The sequence below is a fragment of the Cicer arietinum genome, chromosome 2, assembly GCF_000331145.2.
Source record: "Cicer arietinum cultivar CDC Frontier isolate Library 1 chromosome 2, Cicar.CDCFrontier_v2.0, whole genome shotgun sequence".
Lineage (NCBI taxonomy): Eukaryota > Viridiplantae > Streptophyta > Magnoliopsida > Fabales > Fabaceae > Cicer > Cicer arietinum.
Window position 1 is genome coordinate 4898068 of NC_021161.2, and position 22734 is coordinate 4920801.

At 27.4% G+C, this 22734-nt stretch overlaps 3 protein-coding genes across 3 annotated transcripts; 1 reads left to right on the forward strand and 2 right to left on the reverse strand.

Moving 5' to 3' along the window:
• The first annotated feature begins 6750 nt into the window (after positions 1-6750).
• LOC101502404 (uncharacterized protein At3g27210-like) lies at positions 6751-10493 on the forward strand. The gene is made up of 3 exons (XM_004489544.4): positions 6751-7163; positions 8729-8809; positions 9879-10493. Exons 1-3 carry the CDS (start codon positions 6983-6985, stop codon positions 10307-10309), a joined length of 693 nt encoding a protein of 230 aa, XP_004489601.1. The 5' UTR covers positions 6751-6982; the 3' UTR covers positions 10310-10493.
• An 826-nt stretch (positions 10494-11319) lies between these two features.
• On the reverse strand, positions 11320-12755 carry LOC101509561 ((+)-cis,trans-nepetalactol synthase NEPS2-like). Its single transcript, XM_012712694.3, has 2 exons — positions 12436-12755; positions 11320-12020 (listed from the first exon to the last, which is right to left on the reverse strand). Exons 1-2 carry the CDS (start codon positions 12676-12678, stop codon positions 11493-11495), a joined length of 771 nt encoding a protein of 256 aa, XP_012568148.1. The 5' UTR covers positions 12679-12755; the 3' UTR covers positions 11320-11492.
• A 1445-nt stretch (positions 12756-14200) lies between these two features.
• On the reverse strand, positions 14201-16399 carry LOC101502706 ((+)-cis,trans-nepetalactol synthase NEPS1-like). Its single transcript, XM_004489545.4, has 2 exons — positions 16015-16399; positions 14201-15050 (listed from the first exon to the last, which is right to left on the reverse strand). The coding sequence occupies exons 1-2, from the start codon at positions 16285-16287 to the stop codon at positions 14520-14522; spliced, it is 804 nt and encodes a 267-aa protein (XP_004489602.1). The 5' UTR covers positions 16288-16399; the 3' UTR covers positions 14201-14519.
• Positions 16400-22734: the final 6335 nt, after the last annotated feature.

The following is a 22734-nucleotide window of genomic DNA, read 5'->3' on the forward strand; positions in this document are numbered from 1 at the left end:
CAGGTGATCTTGATTCTAGAAAATCTACTTCTGGTTATATGATGACTTTTGCAGGGGGAGCTGTGTCTTGGCAATCAAGACTACAAAAGTGTGTTGCTTTGTCCACTACTGAAGTTGAGTACATTGCAGCAACTGAAGCTTCCAAAGAACTCTTGTGGATGAAGAAATTCCTACATGAGTTAGGCCTCAAGCAAGATAAGTTTGTGTTATTCTGTGACAGTCAAAGTGCGATCCATCTCAGCAAGAATTCGACTTTTCATGCAAAGTCGAAGCATATTGAAGTGTGATATCATTGGATACGAGATGCACTGAAAATGAAGTCATTTTTAATTGAGAAGATTCATACTGATGAGAATGGTTCAGATATGATGACGAAGACCTTGTCTGTGTCGAAGATGATATGTTGCAGAAAGAAAGCTGGCATGGTTGAGCAGTATCTTCCCACTTGAGTCGTGAGGGGGAGATTTGTTGGGTGGGTTCACTCCCCAAGTGGAACCCACCAATTTTACTAGTATTATTATTATTATTGAAATTAAAAGAAAAAGAAAAAAAAAAGTTTTAATAGGCTTGGGCCACTTGAAGGTAATAAAAAGGGATTTAGAAATCCCTAAGAAGAAAAAAATACAGAAAAACAACGGAAGAAGAACGATTGCCAGAGAAAAAAAATAAGGGTTTGGTTCCAGGTAACAGGTGTGTAGCAAACTTGCTCCGTTTGATCTACAAATTTAGTATGTTATTGCTACCACTGAGTTTATTATTTTAATATATAATTTGAGTAGTTTTATGAGTTACTTTGGCATATCCACTTTAGTGGAAGGTTGTTATAAGGTTGTTATAGGATTGTTATAGGGTTGTTATTGTTGATTGATATTCCCTATTGTTATTAGGAAAACTCTTGGTGTACCAATTAATTATTATAGTGGAAGTTTTACTAGATTATGTCCTATGTTTTTATTCTCTCAATTTGAGGGAAGTTTTAAAATTGTGTTTGTCTCATATTTAATTTTCTGCCAATTATTATTGCTCTTGGAATTGTATTTTTTGTTTGGCAATTTATCTACACAGGTGGGGAAAAAGATATTCTGCATTATTGAGATAATTATCGCTAATTATTTTTTATTTTTGCTGCATAGTAGTTGGGATAATGTTGTTATCCCTTACAAATTTCATAACTTAGAGAAGGCTACGTTGGATAGAAAGTTAAAAAAAATGATAGCATTATATGAAGAATAAGGAGTAATTGGTTCATTTGAATGGTATTTAAAAAATGTGTTACGTTAGTGGCTTGCGTCGAGGATTGTTACTTTCTTTTTGGATCAAGTTATCAAATGTTTATTTATCAAGATCAAGAAGAAATTTATGGTTTCAAATACATGGCTAAATGGCTTTTTGATGGTAATAGAAATTCTTATTAATTTTTAACCGGCGGAAGATTATGATTGTTTTGAATCATTCCTTGGATAATCTCATTTTATTTTTATCATTTAATAATTTCATTATTTTCTTGTTCTGCATGTGATTTGTCCCCGGTGAGACCAATAATCCAAATGTTAAATAAGACACCACCAGAACTTGAAATAATAAAATTTTCATTATTAGCTGGTCCAGGGTGCTGCAGTAAGGATCACATAAAATATTTAGCATAGTTCACATAAAACAAAATGTGAAAAAATTTAATTAAAAAAATGCGAATAACTAACACGAATTTATTAAGAAACAAGCAAATGAATGAATTGATTAAAAAAAGAAAAACTAACCCGAGGAGAATATATAATGCTGACAATGCAATATAAAGGTAGTATGAGTCAAAGTAATGCGTCAATCAATATTTAAGAATTAAATTAAACTTTCCTTAGAAATATTAAATTAAATTTATTACCAAAATAAAAAATCAAATTAAATTGGACACTTCAAGTTTGAACCTATACCGTGTATATTATTCAATTATTTGAATAATTTAATTGTTATATTAAATTTTTAGGCTAAATTACTTCTGTGTTCCTTGACTTAATTTTAGATAACGTTTTAGTTTTTTGTTTTTTTTTAGTTGATCATTTATTTTTATTTTAAGTGACAATTTGATATTTTATGTTTTAAAATTTCAACAATGTTATCATTTGTTATACAAAAATTTAAAAAATCATCAAAATTTTCAACCAAAACCCATAAAATTAATAATTATTTTCAATATAATGCAAATTTTATCAAATCCATAACTCAAATATTCAAATACACTCACATTTTCATCTCCAACAACATCAAATAAATAATAAAAATATGAGTTTATTTCAAGATTTAAGTTATGAATTTGATTAAATTTGTATTTTATTGAAGATGATAATGAATTTTATGGGTTTTGTTTGAAAAATTTAATAATTTTTTTGAATTTTTGTAAAAAAAAGGGCAACGTTATTGACATTTTAAAATATAAAATATCAAATTATCACTTAAAATTAAAATAAAGGACCAACTCAGAAAGAAAAAAAAATATAAAAAACTAAAACATTACCTGAAATTAAATTAAGGGACCGCAAATGTAATTTAGCCAAATTTTTATATTGAAACTAACTTATTCTCAAAAATTGACTTGTAAACAATGTTACTTTTTATATTTTTTTTAAAGTTCTATATATTTTTAAGTTGAAATTTAGATTTTGTTTTTTAATAGTAATTTCATCTCTGTTTATGGAAATTAAAACAGTTGACTAATGATTTAGATTTTCTATCGGTTTAATATTGGGTTTTAGTTTTAAGATATTACTGTCAACCTTCCTTTATAAAGAAAATTAATGTTTTCTTATTGAGTATTATTTCCATAACTGTCACATTTATTAAAAAATATATCACAGTTTTAACTCTTTAATTATTATTATCTTTACTTTTTAAATATTATTTTTTATTTTGTATATTTATGATAATAAAAATTAATCAATAATAAAAAAATTAAAACTTAAAAAATTATTATATTTTTATTTATTATTTTTTAATCCGTATGAAATTATTAACTGTGACAAATATTATGGAGTGAATGAAATATCTATACATTATAATAAAGCAAAGATGATAATATGGCAAGTTTGCTCAGCCAAATAGAGTGTTAGGAATATATTAAATTTCTATTAATAGAAATAATACTTCATCGTGCAGATTTTGTTTTTAATAATAAAATTAAACTTCAATTACACGACCTTATACATGTGTCCGTTGAGAAGTTAATGGCAAAAAAAAAAAGATTTTATTAAAAATAAAATACAATACACCACGACTGACATTTTTTGAAGGTAACTGTTTTTTAAACACTACTTTATCAACTACCGCTTCAAGTTAATTTAATTAAAAAATTTATAGCCAATTAAAAAATTAAAAATAAAATACAATACACCACGACTACTTTGACAGTTTTTTGAAGGTAAGTGTTTTTTAAACACTACTTTATCAACCACCGCTTCAAATTAATTTAATAAAAAAATTTATGGCCAATTAAAAAATTAAAAATAAAATACAATACACCACTATTTAGACAGTTTTTTGAATGTAAGTGTTGTTTAAACACTACTTTATCAACTACCGCTTCAAATTAATTTAATTAAAAAATTTATGGCCAATTAAAAATAAAATAAAATACATCATGCGTGAGTTGAAAAGTTAGTGGCCAATTAAAAAAAATAAAAGAATGAATTAAAAATAAAATACACTACACCACTACTTACGTTTCACCGTTGAGAATTTAGTGGCTTACTTTTCACCATTGAAAATTTAGTGGAACACTTTTTGGAATTGTTTTTTAAACACTAGCAACCACCTCTTCAAATTAGTTTATTTTATTTTATTTTAGAAATTCTTTTAATTCCCTCATACTTTCTTTCTTAATTCCCGTACTCCGTAAACCGTCTCTCTTCAATACTCTCTCATTTTTTGTTTCTCTATTATAAATATCATTCATATTATCTCGGTATATACAATTCCTTTTTTAAATTTTCTTTACCAAAACTTTGTTATTCATCTTTATCCAATGTCAGTCTGAAACAAAAATTATATTTCGTTGCTTCAATTTCTTCATCAAAGTTTGTTGCTTCAATTTCTCCAAAAAATGAGTCATGAAATTTGGTTGTTAGAGTTGTGCGACTGTGGTTTCTGTCTTGATCTCCTCAATGTCAAACAAAACTTTTATGCAATGGAAATAGTACTGAGATTCGCGAGCAAAGGATTCCTGAAAGATTAATGAAGACTAATATGCAAATTCAAAGATAAAAGATACTCATAATTTTTATGTGTATTGTAATTTTTTGTTTGTAATAGGAAAATTATTTTTCTTTAGTATTTTGTGAGTAGTACTAAAATGAAATATATTTTGCCACTTGATACAGCAAAATTTATATTAATTCTTAAATGTCATGTATTTCATATAAATAACATATTTTGAATAATAAAAATAAAAATTCATTATTAAGTTACTTACTCATCTTTACATTTACTAATTTACTTATTTTATATATGTCCGTGTCCATTATTTAAAAAAATTTATTTCATCTAATCTAATTATTTAATTTAATTTTTTTAATAATTATTATTTTTATTTGTTTAAAATTAAAAGTATTGCTTTATAATAAGTTTTTTGGAAAGAAAAAAGATTATGTGTAGAATTCAAAAATAAGGCATCTGAGTAAGATTAAAGAATGGTGTTAGAGTCATACTTTTTATTAATAACATTGAGTCTATAAAAAAGTAGTTTTTAAGTTAAGTTAAAATTAGATTTTTTTTATTGTAAATTATTTTTTTTAAGTCAATTTATTTTTTTAATGTCAATAAAATTTATAAAATTTAATATATATATATATATATATAATATAACCATTTATTTATTAAAATCGTTATTTCCGTGCGGACGCACGGGTTACAATCTAGTTATTTATTACAGTAAACATTATTATTGCTACTTATGCAACACTTCGTGTAAAAAATTAATAATTATTGTAACACTAATTCCACACGATAAATACGCGGAATAATAATCTAAAATTTTGTTGAAAAAAAAAAATCTAAATTTTTAACTCGTTTTTCACGCTGAAACTTTTATGCCATTCGTTCAACGTTTTGCAATGGGTGCCCCTAGAAAAATTAGGTAGATAAAAACTGTTGATTCTGATAAAGTTTGATTTATTTGACAATTTTTTTTTTATGAATACAAATTTGCTTTTTATGATTCACTTACTTTTATTTGCAAAAGACAATTTGACCATTCGAGGTTTCAATCAATTACATGATCTTTCATTCTAAATATAAAAATATCTTTTTTTAGTGGACCCTAAATAACTTTTAGTTAATGGGTATTACTAATTATAAGTTATAAATAAATTCTTAAAAATTAGAATAATTTAATAGTCCGAAAATATCAATAAATTATTTTTAAATTCGCTGCAAGCTAATAACATTTATTTGTGAGATTTTAAATAAGGTAGCCGGTAGGTATTACTAAATTGAAATTATAGGTTTTGAGTTTTGACTTACTAGTAAAAGCAATTAAATGCATCTTTTAATAGTTTTGGGTGTAACAAAAATTATTATAGTAGTAGTAGTCTCTCAACAACATAATAAAATATAGGCCAAATGTTTATTACAAAATTGCCTATTTTATATTTCGCACTATCTCATACAAAATTACTTTCAGGTAAGGGATGCATGCAAAATAAAATGATAATTTTTACATACTAAAAAGTAAAGATGCAATAGAAATGATGAATGCAAAATAACAAAACAAATAAAAAATATGAAATTACTTTAAATGATTGAATATCGTATGTATACCTAAAAAAAGATGAATGCAAGTAACTGTGTAGATGAATGCAAGTAACTATATCACACTCACCTATGACTTTTATTGTGTTGCATAAAAGGTCTAAATCCACAACAATTCAACAAACAAATTAAAAATCAATTAAACACATAAAAGACATATCTGCCAAAACTAGTAATAAAATACTATAAACAAAAAACTTCTATTAGTCAATAAAGACAATCTGAAATTAATTACAAAATCAATAACATGATTAGTTTTTTTAAAGTTTATAACTCCAAATCACATTTCCCTTTGAATTATCAAACTTAATATCTACTTTTTATTTTATATATTTTTTAAAAAATATAAAATTGATATATAGAGATAACAACAAAATCTGACAAGTAAAACATGCTTTGACTGATGTGGGTTCGAAGATTCATCAATATTCAAATTTCAAATAGAAATTAGAGTATTGATACCTGTTTTGTTAATAAAATTAATATTATTTTTAAAATAATATATATTTATATATATATATATATATACTATTTTATTTAATTTTTTATGTATTATAAATTTTAATCTATTCTTTATTAAAAGCATAATTTTATTTTATTATTGTTTAATAATAATTCTTAAAATTTTAATAAAATAATATATGTATAAGTTTGGATGAAAAATCTAACCATATCATAAAAAACGGAGATGCGAACTCAAATATCAACCTTAACTAAAAATGACGTACTTTTTCATAATTTGAGTCGACGACAATAATAACCAACTAAATTAAATTTGAAAAAATCCCTCTTTATAAACTAATTTTTTCTCTATTAATCTAACAGTATAAAATTACTTGCACCCCATAACATATGATCTAATTTGTATTTATTTTTAATGAAAATTTGTGACCTTTCTCTCCCTAAAATGCCAACAAACTTTTCATTATAATCCACACCCAATAGTCACCACCCACACCACACAACAACACAACATTGTTGACATAACATAACTTCCCTTTCAAGTCCAATCCTATTTTAACTTTCATTATTTATTCTCTCCCAATTCCCCATAATTTTTTTTTTCCAACACATTTTTTCACACAACTTTTGCACAACTCCAAAAACCACACACACATTTTGCTCTCTCTCCCTCTCTCAAGTAACTATTATTTGTAATGATCGTAAAGTTATTGTCTTTTGAGTAATGGGTTCTTGTGCTTCAGTTCAAAGAAAAAAAAACACAGAAAACATGAAGCTAAGTGTTTCAATTTTGGGGTCAAAAACTGAGAAACTTGTGATTCCTCCATCACCCATCAAAGAACAACCCAAAAATGGTAACTTTATTTGGTCACCTTCTCGGTCAACGACCAATTTCACTGACTATGGTATGGTCCCTTTTGTTTTTTTTTTTTTCTTTTAATGATTTTTTTTTTCTTTTCATTGTTGCTACACTCTCATAGGTTGTTTTTCTGGGATCTAAGAATGTTTTTTACTGTCTGATTACTGTTCTTATATTAAAAAAACACTTTTTTTGTTGTTAATTATCAGTGTTTTTTGATAATTCATTAAAAGTTCGATCTGGGTTGTTGTTGTGGAGTCTTTGACTCTGATGAATTATTGAAGAATTTCTTTCTTTTTCTATGTCTTTTAATTTCTTTTTTTAAAATTGATGTGTATATGTGATATTATTTGTGCATATTTGGATTGAGGAGAATTACTGTGACAGTGATTTTGTTAAAGCCATAAAGTTTAGCTTTTGCTAAAATCACGTGGAACATCGAGAATCTGTCAAATTCACCATAAATCCAAATATGCAATTAAATGGTATTAGTTCTGTTTGATTTCTTTCTCCCACTCCAATTGTGTGATCTATTAGTCATGTTAATTTCTTTAGGATTGATATGGTTGATTTATTTAATTTAATTTATGTTATATTTGACTATGTTTATGTCATCCTAATACTCAGCAAGTTGAAATTTATTATCATGTGGTAAGAACATGTCTTTGCAGATATGACGTGGTTGGGTCATCAGTCTCATGGTTTTATTAATTGCACATATGTGAATTAGGAGATGAAAGTTCATTATTTTTTTTATATAATTTAATTTAATGTTTTATTCATTTTTTCTTAATTTAATGTGAATTAGGAGATGTTTTGTTCCAGATACAGGGTCTATTCAATCATTATCTTTATTTAAGAGATGAAAGATATTTTTTTTCCATAATGAAAACAATTTGCCTGCTAATACATTATTGTCCATATGTTATTTTTGACATTGAAAGTGATTGAAATGCCACTTGCAACTTAATTGAAAAGATAAGTTTTAATTCTATTTATTGCACTGTACTTATAACTCTTTCTCTGATTATTTTGTTGAATTATATAATTAAGAGGGTAATTTTGTCTTTTTGTTTGTTTTGATCAAGGCATCCTTAGTTAGGTACTATGAGTAATGTGATGAATTTTCTGCTAGTTTTTCTTTTAAAGAGAAATGAAAATATTGGATGAATCAAGTAATTAGTTGAATCAACCTTAATAATTAGTTGTTGAATATCATTTATTTTATCCGGAGAAGTTTCCCTTATGAATTATTGATAAATTATGGAAATGCTTGAGAACAAGAGATTATATCTTTCCTTATTTCTTGTAACATTTCAAACTTCATTTGGATAGATTCGGATTGCTTGCAGTCGGCAAAATCACATATTCACGCACGCAGTCGACACATCTATCATAGCCATTGAATCTAGATCAAACGATTCAGATTTCAAATTAGACCATTTGATCTCGATACAACGACCACTGATGTATTGACTATGTGAATGCATGAATTTTGCGACGACAGAAAATCCAAATTCAATTCAGTATTACTGTTTCATTATTTGAGTTGCTGTCACATAGGTTTCATGTATAAGTTAATTATTCACACATACATGTTTCTCCTTACAGGTAGCAAAGAGGAAGCATTTTTTGATTCCAAACCTTGGATAGACTCAGATTGTGAAGATGATTTCTATAGTGTCAATGGTGGTAAGCATCTCAATTTCCTTTTTGTTTGTTTTTTTTTTCTTCTGCTAGAGGATTTTAATTTGTTCACTTGTCTATAATAATGTAATTATGATGAGTAGGAGAGACTTTATAGGTAATAATATTTGAAGAAAAACAAACATTAGTATAGAAAACATAATATTGTCATGATTTATAATACTTGTAATTTATTACCGACATTTTATCATTCTTAAGCATCTTCATAATGTGAGTTTATGAAGAAGAAAGAACCCTCTTTTAAAAAAAAGTATATTGTTCGAGTTTAATGACTATACGTTGATAGTGTAAAATAGTTTTACTGAGACGTTCAATCAATTTTACAATATTTTCACATTATAATACCATTGTGAAACATAATTGAGCTCCTGTGTAAAACTTTGAGTAAATAGTCATTTGGTCGTTAAATATTTCTCGCGTTGTTACAGTATAGTCTTTGAATGCATCAAAATCATTAAAACATGTCTAAGTGCGTATTTCTTTAGTCAATTTGGGTCTCAAATGTCTTTCGTTAAATAGTTTGGTTCTTGAATATATTTTCCGTTAGTTAATTTGATCCATAAAGTTACTATAGTGATAGTCCCGTGCACGTTTAGAGATCAAAATGATTGTTTACTCACAAAACTTTACATGATATCTGTAAAGTTATTAAATAAGCTTATTGTTTTACCCTAAGCCGAAGTCTTTTTCTTTCAATTTTTTTCCGAACTCTTCTCTTTCCAACCGCCATATTAACTCTTCTCTCTATAATCATATGGATTTAAAGGATATACAGGGTGTCTGTAAATTAGTTTTACACTGATATGCAATCAAAAACTACTCTTTTGAATCATCCTCTTTTATATTAAAATTGATGCCATGACATGAAAAAATGGAGCACTCATATATTTGTAAAGGATGGCAGCGCCACTGTGTTTTATGGCAGCTCAAAATAGAGGATTTTTTGTTTTTCACTATTCTCAATCAATAAACATTGATTGAACATTAGTGTAAAATTTAGATTGACAGTGTATGCAGATTAAATTCTAATCATTGTCTATTTCATTTTATGCAGACTTTACACCATCTAGAGGTAACACTCCAATTCACCACAATTTTGGGACCCCAAATGTGAATAAAATCTTTTCTCAGAATAGAACTTCTGATTCTCCATCTGAATCATCATCACCAGATAAGAAAAAGAAACTGTTAGAGTTTTTCAAAGAAAGTCTCAAAGATAACACAAATGATGAAGGTAAAGAAAAGAAAGAACTGAAAACAACTATACAAGATGTTCTTCCTAAATCTTCACACTCAACTCCCTATCTCTCGGGAGTTAACTCGGCTTGCAGCAGCGAAAGAATCATGAGCGAGGATCGCGCATGGGTTAGAGAGAAATCGCCTAAATCTTTGATGTTTTGCATTCCGAGCTTGTCTTCATGTCGCAGCTTTCGAGAAAGAAGAAGGAGGACAAGTCCTGCGATTGCGGTAAATGGAAGCAATTAAATTATATTGCGATGCGATGAAACCATGTTCTTTGGTTTTTCTTTAAGCTAAAGTGGTTCAAATGAATTCTATCATGTACATCAATAATCAATATCCCTATGTAAGGAACCATATAAACTCATATGAGTTTGAAAGCATGTAAACATCAATGGAAGAGGTTTATATATCAAAATGTTATATGTTACCAGTTTTTTTTTTTTCTGCTAGCAGTTCAACATCAAGCATAAATGCTTTGTATTCATTTAGGTATTAGGTATAAGGATGTCCATTTCTATCCGTACATAGAGATCTCTGCAGTCTCATCCGTGGTCCTGCAACATGGAATTTTTTCATGCAGGACCGATAAGGAAATTCTCCTAAATGCACTACACAAACGAGGGTTATATCTTGTAACTATTTTCAAATCATTAATCGATTAACTATCAATCCTTAATCAAATAAAACTAGTTCTTAAGCGAGCGTGCGTTTCATGAATCTACTTAATCAATTAGATTTTTATCTTATTCGGTTAAATCATCAATAAGTGGATCATGATCATCTTCTTTAGTTAACATATAGCCTCAAACTCTCTTATAATCGGGTAGGTCATTCTCTTAATTAGTTAAACTCTTAAATCTATCATTCTGATCAAGAACTATTTTCTAGAGGCTACACGGAGATTAATTGAGTCTGTAATTTTATGTATTAAGTCTAAACATAAGTTAAAAAATAAGTTCATCATCCGGCCGACATTTAACCGATTTTGAATTGTATTGTATTTTTTCTTCTATTTACCAACAAAATATTAAACTTATATCAGAAGCAACTAAATATTAAACTTAAATTATGATCAAATAAAGTACCTTAGTATATATTTTACTAGTGTAAATATTAAACAACTTACATTACATTTTTCTTCTCCTTTAAGAATGAAGTAGTAAATACTATATATATTATTATATAATAAGTAAACAAAAAACAACAGGCTTTCTTTTTTATCTTAAATATCTTTCATAATAAAAAGGCAGTAGTTTATTTTTTGAACCAAACAATTTATTATCCACACATCTTACATGGAATCCAAAACTCACTAGATCGACACATCTTACATGGAATTCAAAACTCACTAGCCACACATAAACCAGAAAAACAACTCAATTTGAAGAAGTCATAACTCAAATACTTATACTTGTGCACAAAATCACTATTTTCCATGAGAAAATCCACCATCTACCCTTAGATCAACACCAGTGATAAACTCAGCCTCATTAGAAACTAAAAATAATACAGCATCCGCCACATGTTTGGGCGTGAGTAGTACTCCTTCGAGCCTCGCAAAACTTTTATAAAAGTCTTGTGCCTTATCTTCACTCACACCTCCCAACAATTTACAAGTTAATGGTGTAGCCAATGCATTTGGTGAGACAGAATTCACTCTTATGCCGTGTGTTGCAAGTTGCAAGCTCGCTGCACGCATTAGCCCTAACACTGCGTGCTTTGTCATTGTGTAATCCGTTGATGTAGTCGATCCCTCACTACCTCCAACGCTTCCGGTGCACACGATGCTCCCCCTCACGCGCCCCTTTACCATTGCTTGCGCCGAGTGTTTCACACACAGTGCCATTCCCCGAACATTGACCGCTAATAAGCGGTCAAGTTGGGAAACGTCAAGTTCCAACACAGATTGTAGTGTTGGACTAATAATCCCAGCATTGCTGAACATTATATCTACCTGTGAAACAAAAAAAATTCATTGGTTTATATCCACAATCGATGATATTTTTTCTCAAAAATATTAAATAATATTAACTAACATATTTTTAGACTTTTTTTTAATTGCATTAATTATTTCTTTATAAACTTATCTCTAATTATGTTATAATTTTTCTTTATAATTTGTAATAAATACTTCAATAAAGTATAAAAACCATAAATTAACTATCTATCTTTAAAGGATAAACTAGTAAAACAATGAACGTTGTCAACAAATTTAATATTACAACCACTTTTATAATTTTTACGGATTTAATCAACAAAATTTTATATATAAAGATGAGAATTGTATTAACTAACATTCTTAATTAGTGATCAATTAGATATTTTAGAGTTTGAAAAGATACATAAAGATGACTGTAAATATCATGAACCTGTCCATAAGTATTGACAGTTGATTGAATGAGATTTATGACTTGATCTTCATCTGACACGTCACAATGAATGTAGCTACATCTTTGATTGCCAATGGATGTAGCTACTTGATTTCCGAGTTCGTCTTGGACGTCGGCGATCACAACCACACGTGCACCTTCGTTAACGAAGATACGTGCTGTGGTTTCGCCGATGCCACTGGCTCCTCCTGTTACAATAGCTACCTTGCCTGATAATCTCATAGTGGTTTTTGTGGACTGAGCTTATGCTATGTTTGGATGCAAATATTGTTGAATTCAATTGTATAAACTATTATTGTGGGATTGGCATATAAATAAGATGAAATAAGTAGTTAGTAACACGCGAAATTTGATTCTTGTATTTTATTAATTAAAAATTATTCAGGTTCTTTTTTACTATAAATTATTGAGGTTGATGTATGATCTATAGTGCTGATTATTTTTGACTTGATTGTTTATTTATAAATATTCCTAAAACTTTGGATATGATATTTTAATAAATATTTTATTAATTTCATATTATTGAGGTTGATGTATCATGTATAGTGCTGATTGTTTTTGACCTGTTTACTTATTATAAATAATAAAGATTCCTAAAACTTTGGACATATGTATTTTACGAGTATAACTCATGTTACTTTATGTCTGTCCATGTGCTACGCGTGGTATATGTTGCCAAATAGATATTAATATATTGATTTCAAAAGTGTGTTCTTCCGTTTTTTATTTTTTTTAAATAGTCAAAATTAATAATTCATTGTTATCATTATATCATACTCTTATTCAGGTTTAAATTTAAATTCTCTAATTTTTTAATTTTTAATTTAAAATTCACTTATATCAATAACATCTTAAAAAATAAATTGAGAGATTGACGTAATAATATAATATATTAATAATATGATAGAAATAAAAAAATATAAAAAATAATAACTAAATGTTATTATCGATTTAAAAAACACTAAACACACCAGGAAAAAAAAAATTGTATGGTATTGGAGAAAGGAGCTTTAGAGAGATTTTTTATGCCATTTGTAAATTAAGAAAATTATGTCTAAACAATTATTTAAAAACGTTGTTAAGAAAGTACTTTTTTAATTTGTATATTATTATCTAACTTTTTTATATAAAAAAATTATTTTAAGATTCATTTTATTAGACTTCTAAATTTGTTCGACCGAGTATAACAGATATATTTAGAGAATTTCTCTTTATACTCTCATATATTATGTAAAACCTCTAAATTGATTTTTACACCTTAAATTGGTATGAGGATATAAAAGAAATATTTAAATTAATATTTTATGTATCTAATTTGACCAATCCGAAAATATAATTTTTTTAAAGTAATTACATGTTAGCATTTATGTTAAATGTTCCGGATTATAACCAAACAAATTTCGCTCAGATTGACTAATTTAAAGATAATTAAAATTAACAAAAAATAAATAAATTTTAAAAGACTTTTAAAAATGTATAGAGGTGAGACTGATAAATCTTTTGTAAATCGAGGCAAATCAAGAGATGAGACTAATAAATCTTTTGTAAATCGAGGCAAATCAGCCCACATCACTTAGAAGTATGGTTAGCCCAAGGCCCAAAGCCTAACATCTTCAACATTTTTTTTGACAAGGGCCCAAAGCCAAACAGGAAACACCTCTGCCACATACTTTCTTCCCCTGAAATAATATTTTGATATATATAATTCTATGCATAATGAAGGTACACTTCTACATGCATAATGTATATTATTTACTACACCACTGTTATTAAGTATAATAAAATTCTTACAATGTGTCTTAAACTCTCTATTTATAGGGTTAATATTACAAATAGTTAAAAAGATTACAAAAATCACAATTTACATTAACAATCATATGAATGAAGGTCTTCTAATATCATTGTTTTATGATAACTCTCATAGACATCCATATTTATTTTCATGACACTCGTTGCACCTATAACCACTCCAACTAAGAAGTGTTAAGGCACTTTTTATTCTTTAAATAAACTCAATAGCAATATAGTTTTTAAGCAATACAATATATATATTTGAATTAAAATTAGCTAGATTTGTTAAGAACAAAATCACCATCCACTCGAAGATCAAGACCAGTGACAAAATCAGAGTCATTAGATGCTAAAAACAACACAGCATTTGCCACGAGCCTAGGAGTGAGCACAACTCCTTCCAACCTTGAGTATTGTTTAAAAATCTCAGTCACCTTTTCAGGACTGACCCCAAAATAGTTAACAGTGAGTGGAGTTGCTAATCCATTTGGTGAAACACAATTAACCCTAATCCCATGTGCTGCAAGTTGCACACTCGCTGAACGCATCAAACCTAACACTGCGTGCTTTGACATTGTGTAATCTGTAAACTCTAAACTACCATTGCTACCTTCGACACTCGCTGTGCAAACAATGCTCCCTCTCACCTTTCCCTCCACCATTGCACGCGCTGCATATTTCACACATAACGCCATTCCTTGGGCGTTGACTGCGTACACACGATTAGCTTGAGAAATGTCGAGTTCCATTATGGTCTGTTTAGTGTGGCTTAATATCCCAGCATTGCTGAACATAATATCCACCTGTTGTAGAAAATATAACAAAACAATTGTGTTTATTGAATAGTTCTAAGGTGTACGGGTCTACCGTGGATTACATGTTTAAAAATAACTTTAATTAATAGCAAGTATAAGTTAGCAACAAGTTGAATTTTGAAAAACACCTTTATTTTAATTTGAATTAAATTGATATGGATTGAATCATTGTTTTAGCTGTAAAGATAAGAAAAATTTTGTCGTATATCTTCATTAAAATTTCAAATGACTTTTAAATATTTGATTTTGTCTATTAATTATATGATGTTTAGTTTCTCATGATTATTGTTTATACATTAAAAAAAAAGGTACTTCGTAATATATTCAGAATATAAATTATTCGAAATAGTATTCGCGGTTCCTTAATTTAATTTCAGTTAACATTTTATTTGATCATTTATTTTTTATTTTAATTAAGTAACAATTTGATCTTTTGTTTTTTAAATATCAACAATGTTATCATTTTTTTTTTACAAAAATTTAAAAAATTCATCGAAATTTTCAAAAAAACTCATAAAATTAATAATCATCTTCAATATATTACAAATTTCGTCAAATGCATAACTCAAATAGTCAAATAAGTTCATATTTTCATCTCTAATAACAATAAATTCATCAAATAAAGAATGAAAATATGAGTTTATTTAAATATTTAAGTTATGAATTTAATGAAATTTATATTATATTGAAGATGATAATTAATTTTATGGGTTTTGTTTGAAAATTTTGATGATTTTTTATAAAGTGAAAAAATGATAACATTGTTGATATTTTAAAATATAAAAGATCAAATTATCACTTAAAATAAAAATAAAAATCTAAATAAAAAAATACGTTAACTAAAATTAAATTTAAAGATAACAGATGCTATTTATTGTATAAATTAAGTCTTATAAATAATAATATGAACATGTCCACAAGTTAATTAAGTCCTATAAATAATAATATTAACCTGTCCATAAGTTTTGACGGTTGATTGGACAAGATTTTTAACTTGATCTTCGTCTGCCACGTCACAGTGAATGTAGGTACACCTTTGAGTGCCAATGGACGCAACCACTTGATTACCCAACTCGTCTTGGATGTCAGCTATGACGACCACACGTGCACCTTGTTCGGCAAAGACATGTGCGGTCTCTTTGCCGATGCCGCTCGCACCTCCGGTGACGATGGCTACCTTGCCGGCTAACCTAAGACCACCATTATTGGATGAAGCTTCTGCCATTTTTTTTTTATAATGTATAAAAAATGATAGCCTTTTTATATCATGCGATGGATTGTATTATCTACAAGACGTTAGATTTGAGAGGCTAGAACTAAGCAAGTTGATCTTTTCTAGATGGGTGGGGTGTACTTTTATATATGTCATTTAAAACAATCATTTTAAACACGTAAGTGTAATTAGAAGTGTAGTTTGATACTACCTCTTTTTTGGCTTACAATTTATTAGATATTATTATCTACGCTCCCTAACTACCTAAGAAATAGACTTTTTTTTTATTAAAAAAAATGTAATATTTCAATTTTAAAAAGTTTAAAACACAAATTTCAAAATAAATATTTCTAAAATAATATTTTACCTGTAAGATTTTTTTTTTTAATAAGTAATTTTCACATGTTTTTTTATTTTTATTTATTTTATCTTCTACGTGCAACATTGTTTTGATTCTTATCTTAATATGATGTTATTTGAGTTTCTATCATATTGCATTGTTTATTAATTTAGATTTTCGAAACAACTTTCATCTACATTGGAGATTCAGCTAATGAAATTATCATTAACACTACCAATTTAAATACATGAATATATTTGAATAATTTAATTGTATTACATTTATAAACATTTTACTAATTTATGCTAACTATTAATTTGAATATTATGAATATATTTGTACATTTACCTTTTTTATTTTATTTTAATAATATTGAATTTTTACTATTTTCAATGTATTTTATTAATTTAAATAAATGAATATCTTTTTAATAATAAATTACCGGCGTTAATAAGGTCTATTTAAAAAAAAAGCATATACATAAATATGTCTAAAATTTAAAAGAAGATGTATATTTGAGGGCAATTTTTCCTAAAAAACTTATATTTAGAGGTAAAGCTAATGTATGAATCAAATATGTATTCTAAAATTTAATAAATAAGAATCACATATAAAACAATATTTTAAAAACACATTGAACCAAGAATCAACTAATTTATTGGTTGGTTTGATTCTAATTGTATTTTAGATTTATTGAATTAGATTGGACCAAAATTTAATCGGGATTAAATGGTTGGTTCAACCATTTTTTTTAATAATAGTCTCTTTAAAAAAATGTTAATAAGTTTAATTGTAATATTTGTTCTTCTATTTTTATCAATTTATAAAATTAGTTTATTTATTTTAAAATCAACAATTTCAATATCTCTCAATTTTTTTAACTAAAAAATAATAATATAACACATGATGTGATGTTAATAAATAATTAATATCTATAAAATATAATAAAACTCTTTAAAAATTTCAATGTCAATTTTTGAAATTATTTATTTTTATAATTTAATTAATAATATAAAAATAATTAATAAATCTTAAAAGCTTTCCGTCATAAAATTGCATATCATATACATTATTTAAAATATATTAAATTATATTTTTATTAATTAAAAAATATATGAGATAAAAATCAAAATCATAATATTTTAAAATAAATGAACTAAATCTATAAATTAATAAAACTAAGCAACCAAGACTATAATTAATTCTAATTAATAAAAGCCTAGCAGATCCCAAATAATTTTAGTTGAATCATCTAAGTACGACTTGATTATTGATACAAAGATAAAGTACACGCAATTCAAGTGGACATGGGAAATTTCTGTCAAAGCATTCATTTTATTTGGTTTGATTTTGTTTTCGAGTTTAAATTTAATCAGTGTAAAATAACTTTATTTTATAATTTAATTATAATTATTCAATTTATTATAAAATATTGTATAGTTTTTAATAATAAAATATTATATAATTATAATTATTCAATAAATTTATAGAGTCCCACCTACTAAATAAGGTGACTGTCTATGACAAATCGAAAAGACTCGAATAAAATTGCTTAAATTGATTTAAATTGGAAATAATCGATAAAACCACTAAACTGGAATGGTTTCACAAAACTTTTCAATCTCGTGAGAAATCTTTTAAAATCATTTGTTTTCTCCATTTTTGCCAAAAATCTTCCTTTGACAGTTCTATAGTTGAACCTGTTCATTCTTTATTTTCCAAAATTTCTCAATTCAAAGAGAAACAAGATTTCCACAATTCTTAGTATTGACAAATGCATATTAGAGATATCGGGTTGTGTTCAATGACAAATCTACTTGAAGCCTCCACTAAATTACTCCATTTATTTTGTTTCAAGTGATTAGATAATATTATTTTTGTACAACCAAAAGGTAAGTATTTTTTATTAATTTTTTATTAATTTTTTTATGAAATAAATAAATATACATAAATAAATATATTTTGATATTGTAGAAAATAAAATAAAAAATTATAAAACCATTTTTAAATCATGAAGACATGTGGAGAATAGTTAAAATTTGTAAATATTAGGGTGTTTTCCATTTTTCAGGTATCTAATGGTATATACTATTGTAATCTTCAAATTTTACCTAATGATAATAATGTGATCCTTTTAAGGCTTGTATATAACCTTTGATAATAAAAACTTCTAGATTAGTCCCGATTTCTTTTTAATCAACATCTTTCATCCTTCTTTTTAATCATTTATATTACTTTCTCTCTCACGTTCTTTTTCATCATTTTGTGTCACGCTCTTTTTTATAAAGGTGACAAAAATTATTACTGAACAATTAACTAAAGACGTCATTGATAGATTAATTAGGATACAGTTAAACATTTGGTATCTTACTTTTATTTTAGATTTCAATTTTGTCCCTAATGTTATTTATGTTTGATTAATTCATCATTTTCGTCAAATGCTAGCTTATCTGTAACATGTACATGTGGCTAAAGAAAAAAATGATATAGATATTAAAAGCAAAATAAAAAATAAAAATTTTATATTGACTAAAAGTAAATTTTTTGGAGGTAATTTGGATTAGGCTTAGGTTTGGAACATGGGAAGAAAATGAAGGAAACAATGTTCAGTGCATAATCAAATTGAAGGGTGATAAAGGAGATACGTTTGCGCATAACAAAATTGAAGGAGAAATGTCGACGACACATAAGCAATTGAAGGAAGACGTAGTTTATTGTTTGATTTATAGTGTGTCCCATTGCAATTATTTTCATTTCTCATAATTTATCTCTTTTGGTTCCATGATATATTTTGTGTTCTCCATCTTTTTTTGCTTGTGGTCCCATGACAACATTTGTCATAGGTGATTGTAAGCTGTGGTCTCACCATGCTTTTTTTGGATGTTGTTTATTTGTTTTTGTTCGTGTGATATAGGCAATCTAATATTTTTTTAAGTGCGTATTTCATTTGGGGTGGGAGTGGGGGGAATATTTTACCGAAATGGAAAAATTAGAGTACGAAGGAAAATAATCAACATGACAACATGACCTTGATAGATGGTCATATTAGAAGGTTTTGTATATTTTGGAACATAAATGTGTCAAACAAATCAATATCATTAGTATGAAGTATAATTACTCAAAAGAGAAATTCAGTTATGGCTTAGGAAGTTGATTGATGATAGAGGTGCAAATGACCATGTCCAACATAGCGAAAATTCATGGGAGGGTGCACATGTATGTTGATAATGGATCGAGTGTTGTGTTAGGGTTGGGAAAACTCCTGGAACTAGTTGTGGATAATGTTCATAGTGAGATATTTAGACATGCTCCAAGTGTTTGTTTATATGATGATGTTGTATGGTCAAAACAAATGATAGTGAATATAACATTAAATGTATCTTGTTTGAGAACTCTTAAAAAAAAAAGACGACGATGACCATTATAAAAAAGAAGAAGTTACACCATCTGCAATCACAACAATGGTGGCAAAGACAAAACATGAAGAAAAAAAAAAGACATCAGCTAGGATTCTCGAAGGCAATATCCAGAAAAAGATAGTGAGACAAAAAATTTGGGGGAAAAGGTTCTGAATGAGCACTTTAGTAAGGAGTCTGAAAATTATTCATTGTACGACAAGATAATGTAGCAAAAGAATTGAAATAAGTTAGGGATAATAGAGGGATTAGTGGTGATAAGTATAGTTATGAGATTCTTGAGAATGATGGTGAAAGTGACAAGAAAAAAATGTTAAGAGATAAGTTTTCTACATTTTATATTCCCCAATAATTTCTAGCTTTAAGTGGAAAAGGATCAGTGTCAAATGTTTAGGATCAATGTCAAATGTTTAGGTGAATGTGCTTGAGAAGCATATTGTGTTAAGTTATATGATGATGACACCTAATGGTTAATTAAAATATTTTACAAACACTCTTGCACTAGGGAATTCAGCTAGCCAATCAGATAATAAGATATCCAACATTAACAAATCAACCAGCATTAGTAAGTCAAAACCAACAAACAAGACAACCAACAATTGCCACAAGAACATCATCAATCAATAGAAAGACAACAAGATTAGCAAGTCACCCAACATCGACTGGTCATCTTGCACAATTAAGGCAATCAACAAGTTAGCCATCACTTGCCACCAGAAAATCACCAGTCAAGATTAAGACAACATATGCAAAACCAAATACAGGAACACATGCAACACACAAGGCATTGACACAACTTTTCAAGAGACTAAGACAATGTGAAACATCCAAGGGATCAACAAAGCTAGCGCTTGCCACACAAAAATATGGGAAGATTGTACCACAAGCTGCACCACAAACACCACCAAAGGCATCATAGAAATTTGGAATATAAAATCCATTATTTTGAACTATACTTTTGTTTATTACAATGTAATGACCTCAATGAAGGTATTTCATGATGTAGTGACTTTATTTTGAAATTTTATAATGTCATATTTTATTTTGGTATCTATATTATTAAGTATTTTGATATTAATCTATGACAACTTTTTATTCACATCAATTGTTCAATTTTATTGTCATTAAGCAAAGTGTTTTAGTTTGTCATTATGTTAAGCCCCATGAAATCAAATTGAAATGGTTTAACTAATCCAAACTAAAACCAAACAAAAACATTTACTATCTTTCAATTAACACAAATTAAACATTATATTTAAACTAAAATAGAACATTACATTAACAATTAACTACATCACTACATTAACATCAAAATATAACTTAAACATTACATAATTACCTTGACATCAAACCAAACAACCTTACTTAACTATTTTTCACTATGCAATCATTGACCAATTCTAACCAAAGTATACTAAGCTTCCAACATATACAATTTTTCGTCATTTTTGAGTACCCGACATTTCTTCTTTAAGCTTCTTATTTTTCTTACTTTGTTTTGAATTTTTCATATCTCTTTCCTAAAATTTAAATTCCATTTATTTGATCTTCAAATCATTTTCTTAAAGCTTCACTTCATTTTCATCAATATTCAAATTATTTCCCCCTTTTTGCTCTGTTTTAAAACCAAAATGAAACATCACATTATCATTAAATTAGATTTGTTTCATTGACACCAAAATACATTCATTAACTTTGATCCTTAACTACATTATTACATTGACATCAAACTAAAACTAAACATTACATAATTACATGATATCAAACCAAACAACCTACATAGCTCATTTTCATGGTACAATCATTGACCAAAACCTAACCAAAACATGCTATGCTTCTAATGTAAGATTTATGGGTCACATATGTAATTAATTAATAAGGTGTGTTAGGGTCATTATATAATTAGCCAATAAACTAGGGGTCAAATAATATATAATAGTTTATGGCTAAAGAGCATAATAGTTATGAAAATTAATAGTGTAGATACCAGGCAGTTTCTAATTTAATGAGGGGCTGAATTGGAAATACTGCAATTTGAGATATAACTAATAATAGTTATATATAGGGGTAATGGTCCCCAAGGCAAACACAACAAGACTATTCAGTTTCAAAACCCTAAGGAGAAAACTCTCTGGTTCTCTCTATCCCCATCAAGAGAGCAAGGTCTTCAGGGTGTTTTGCTGAGGAAGATCACCCAACCCATTGGCTCTATCATCATCTTCTTAGGATTTCATTAATGGCAATTCCCACAGGTACGCTTCCGCCTTTGGCTATTCATCATGTAATTGACATGGATTGTTGAGCACAACGTTATTAAGGTTTTTTCAACAATTGGTATCAGAGCCTACCATGTTTAATTCATGATGAAATTCGGTTATTGTCTTTGTTTTAATTTGGGAATTTTGATATATATATTATGGAATCCATATTTTTAACGTGTTTGAAAAATTAGGGTTTGTAATTTGGGAATTTTGATATATAGATATATATATTACGGAATCCATATTTTTAACGTGTTTGAAAAATTAGGGTTTGTAATTTGGGAATTTGGGAATTTTGATATATATATTATGGAATCCATATTTTTAACGTGTTTGAAAAATTAGGGTTTGTAATTTGGGAATTTGGGAATTTTGATATATATATTATGGAATCCATATTTTTAACGTGTTTGAAAAATTAGGGTTTGTAATTTGGAAATTT